The sequence below is a fragment of the Etheostoma spectabile genome, chromosome 19 (genome assembly GCF_008692095.1).
Source record: "Etheostoma spectabile isolate EspeVRDwgs_2016 chromosome 19, UIUC_Espe_1.0, whole genome shotgun sequence".
In the NCBI taxonomy this organism is placed as follows: domain Eukaryota; kingdom Metazoa; phylum Chordata; class Actinopteri; order Perciformes; family Percidae; genus Etheostoma; species Etheostoma spectabile.
The window spans coordinates 16180590-16184548 of record NC_045751.1 but is presented as its reverse complement, the minus strand read 5'-3'; the positions used below and the strand labels follow the sequence as shown (position 1 = coordinate 16184548).

Sequence of the window (3959 nt, the reverse complement as noted above, 5' to 3'; positions counted from 1 at the left end):
ATAGATAGATAGATAGATAGATAGATAGAGAAATTACTCTGTAACAAGCAGCAAGTTACAGGGACATACACATACACTCACTCACACACTTACAGAAAATACAAGAAATATACTAGGAATAATACATAGTTTTAAAAAATAAGATAAGATTAAGTAAGATAGCAAAGTACAACTACTAAAAAAATGGACATGCATAAACAAAGTGCAATAGTTTATTGACATGCAAAGAATGGTGTAAAAAGTGGCAAAAATGTTGCAAAAAGCACCATAAATGTCAGAAATATGGTAAAAAAAGCAATGAAAAAGCGTCAATAACATGAAAAACCCTGAAAATTGTCGAAATAGCAGCACAAACTAGGCAGGCCAAAATATATCATGAATCTTAATTGATGTGTGGGTTGTATCAAAGTCTGCGAGGGGCCGAATTTGGCCCGCGGGCCTTGAGTTTGGCCCGTGACGTGACCAAGACTAATTTGGGGAATACAACCACCGAACCTCCGTATTTTCTTTTACTCTTTCTATCCTAAACGTCGCCCCCAAAGCAAAAGTTTGCCTCCGTGTTTTGGTTGTGTGTGACGGTTTTGGTGAGTGAGTGAGTGAGTGAGTGTGAGAGTGTGTGTGTGTGTGTGTTTTCCCTCAAACATCCCAGGAACAGACTCAGCGTTTCCTTTCCTCCAGTCAGTTCCTCTTGTCAGCTCTGAATTGCAGCAGTGTTGTTCTAAATGGGAGCAACACTCAGGAATTTATAACAGCAACTACGAGACAATCACAGGGAAAGGATCCCATGATACATGATGCCTCAGCACTTACACATTCTGCAAGGTGTCATAAAATACTCATTTTATTCCACTTTTTACTCCACACACAATAGCAGTCAGATGACTAAGGGGTGTGAAGTGCAGAGTCTTTATTATTATATGCGAGTGTGAATCCCTGAAAGTATGATCCCTGTATTCTATTCACCTTTATTTTTTTTAAGACAACACCATGTGATGAGGTCATTGATTTCCCAGATTGATTTACTCAAAACTGCATCGTCATATTTTCCAGCCATGGTAAAAGTGTTAGTAAACAGCTTCCAGCAGACACAGAGGCAAGATTAGCATACATTAGGAGTCATGTTTATGTTCGCCTGATGAATGTAAATCCAGTGTTGACTCTGTTTTTAGCTCTGTTTTGGTCTCCACCAACTCCTGAAGAAATGATGGAGAGAATAAGATAAAAAGAGGTGAAAAAGCTCCAAAAAGGTGAAGTCAATTTGAAGAGTTCTGTTAATATTTTGTGGTCATGTCACTACGAACAACACCGTTTAAATTAGACATTTGATCCGCCCACAAAATAAAGTAATTGATAGTGCAGCTTTAAAAGGCTGTAATTTTCCCATAATTCAATCAAAATGCCCCAAAAGTCTTCCCTCCTCTCTGTTAAAGTAGTTTGCCAGGTGTAATTTACCCAATAACCAATCTGAGTTTTTTTCATTGACAATTATTTAATATTTGTCGCCTTTTCAATGTTTTTGTCGCTTTTTCAAGGACCTCCCTAGACAGCTGAAGATCTCAACTCTCAAAGGACTTTTGTTCACGTTCAAAAATGACCTCTGTAGGAAATAAATGGGAAAGAGTATAATTTTCCTCCAGGAGATGAAAGACATTTCCATATATGCATACACACACACAGTTCATGTTTGCACACACATGCATGAACACACATACAGAAACACAAACACCCACATACACACGTTGTAGATGTTAATGTTCTAATAAGGTTCTTTTTTCAATAAATGTTGTCTAATGTCTATTAAACCACTTTTTGTCATTTTAATTGGTAATTATGTAAAAAAAGAGCAGTTAAAACTGTCAGGTCAAATATGACCGCAAACAATAAATTAAGGGGGGGGGGGGGGGGGGGGGGGGGGGGGGTAGCAAGGAACAGTGTTTTAAGGTTAATGCTTAATCCATGAGTTGTTTTATAGATTAGTTATATGCCCTCAATAAAAAAAGTTTTTAGTTAATAGTTGCCAGGTGGTAAAATGCCCTTATGAGTGGATTGACCGTTTGAGGACTGTGATGGCCACACCTTCAACCACTGTCTTCTGAGCTACAAGATGTAGTTTATTTCTTAAGAATGTATTAGTGGGGCGCCTGGATAGCTCACCTGGTGCAGCATGCACCCCATGTACGGAGGCTTGGTCCTTGTCGCAGCTCTGTCGTGGGTTTGATTCTGCCCTGCGGCCCTTTGCTGCATGTCACTCCCCCTCTCTCTCCCCTTCAGCTCTCCTATATAATAAAGATTCACATTTCCAAAAAATAATCTTAAAAAAGAATGTATTAGCTGTTGTGTTCAGTTGATTTGGTTTGGTGTGTTCAGTTCCATTCAGTTTATTATGAGCTTCTATGACCTCAGTTCAGTTCTGTTTAGTTGACCTTTTTTGTGGACCTAGAACTTGTGTTGCATTATGTTCTTTTAAGGTAAATAAAACCCTCTTATTTTGAAAATCTGTGACTCCTCACGCCTAAGGGATGCAGATAATCTGGACTAAAATCCATCATAACATTTACAACTGCAAAATGTGTCGTGTAATAGAAAGTAGGCTACAGAACAATCTGTTCAAACAGAAAGGATACGGAAAACAATATTTTACACACAACCATACAACCCAGAAGTTATTTTATTAATGGCTAGTAATGTATCTTTAGTAAATACTGTAATAACCATTAAAAAGGCTATTTAGTTAAAACTTTTGAATCCTTATAAAAAATAATAATCCTACGAATGGTGCCAAGTAGTACAGTTATGATTTAACTGCCACAGTTAGTCTTCTACTTTATACTCTAGCGGGCGCTACGCTTGACAATCTATCTTAACTCTGCCGAATTCAGCCATTACTGCAACTCTGCTGTGTATGTCAAGTAAACTCATGAGTAAACTACTATCTAAAATGATACTTCCATTTAGTGTTTTCAAAACAAAAGTCCAATTGGTCAACTACGTGCATTCAGTTGTTTGAAATGACAAAGCTTTTGTTTTGAAGACAAATCACGGTTACATCCGGCGTTACTAGCGCCAACTCGGAAAAACCTAGCTAACTAGCTACTGTCTTTCAGCATCATCTAAACATTAGCTAGCTTGTTAGTTAGCTTTTCAGCTAGTCAAACTCTTAGGACAAATAGAGCTCATAGCCAAGTCAACCTATGAGTCGCAAACGAAACCACAGTTTTGCCGAAACGAGTCTGTCTCCTGAACTCCACGGCGCCTTCATGGAGCCTCCCGGTTCAACGAGCCGAGGCGAGGGCGATTTCCTGGAGCTGGAGCACGACGAGGAGCTGCTCTGCTCGGTCAGCGACATCACCGAACACCTCGGTAGAAACATCACCGTGGTGCTGGAGACAGCGCTGTCCGAGATCCGCAAAATGGTCAGCATCAGGATACGAGTCCTGAAAATGGAGCTACGAGAGAAAACCGATGAAATTGAAGTCTTAAAGGCGAGACTAGATACAGTCCAGCGGGATGGCAGGGACCCTTTCCCCGGCGTTACGACCATGGAGTCGTCTGCAGATGCGGGCTTCAAGAAACATGACTTCAGCTCAGGGAACAAGCACAATAGTGTTGACCCAAGGAGAGCCAAGGCTGTCATGCCGGGTGTGAAGAAGGAGAATATAGATGCTATTTGCGACTATTTGATGAAAGACAAGAACTCGAGGGGGTGTGCTGAAATGGACGGAGACCAGAGCAGCCAAGCCAGCGGCGACCGGGAGTCTCGCCAAGATCCGGACCCGCACTCCCTCAACCTGTGGCCCGACAGCGGCATGGCTGGCTCGGGGCACGGCCACGGAGACTCCGAGTCCACCACAGACGACCTGTTCAGTATGCTCCCCTCTGGCAGCAAACGGATGTATGACTACGAATGGATAGCACCAATGGATTATTCTTCAGACCTGAAAGGTAAACACAGCTGTGTG

General features: G+C 41.3%; 1 protein-coding gene across 1 annotated transcript in view; it reads left to right on the top strand.

Moving 5' to 3' along the window:
- Positions 1-3041: 3041 nt before the first annotated feature.
- znf16l (zinc finger protein 16 like) overlaps positions 3042-3959 on the top strand; it is a 4799-nt gene continuing 3881 nt past the window's right edge. The window contains exon 1 of the mRNA XM_032544448.1: positions 3042-3942. Within this exon, the coding sequence (XP_032400339.1) occupies positions 3192-3942 (751 nt within the window). The 5' untranslated portion in view covers positions 3042-3191. The remainder of the gene's footprint in view (positions 3943-3959) is intronic.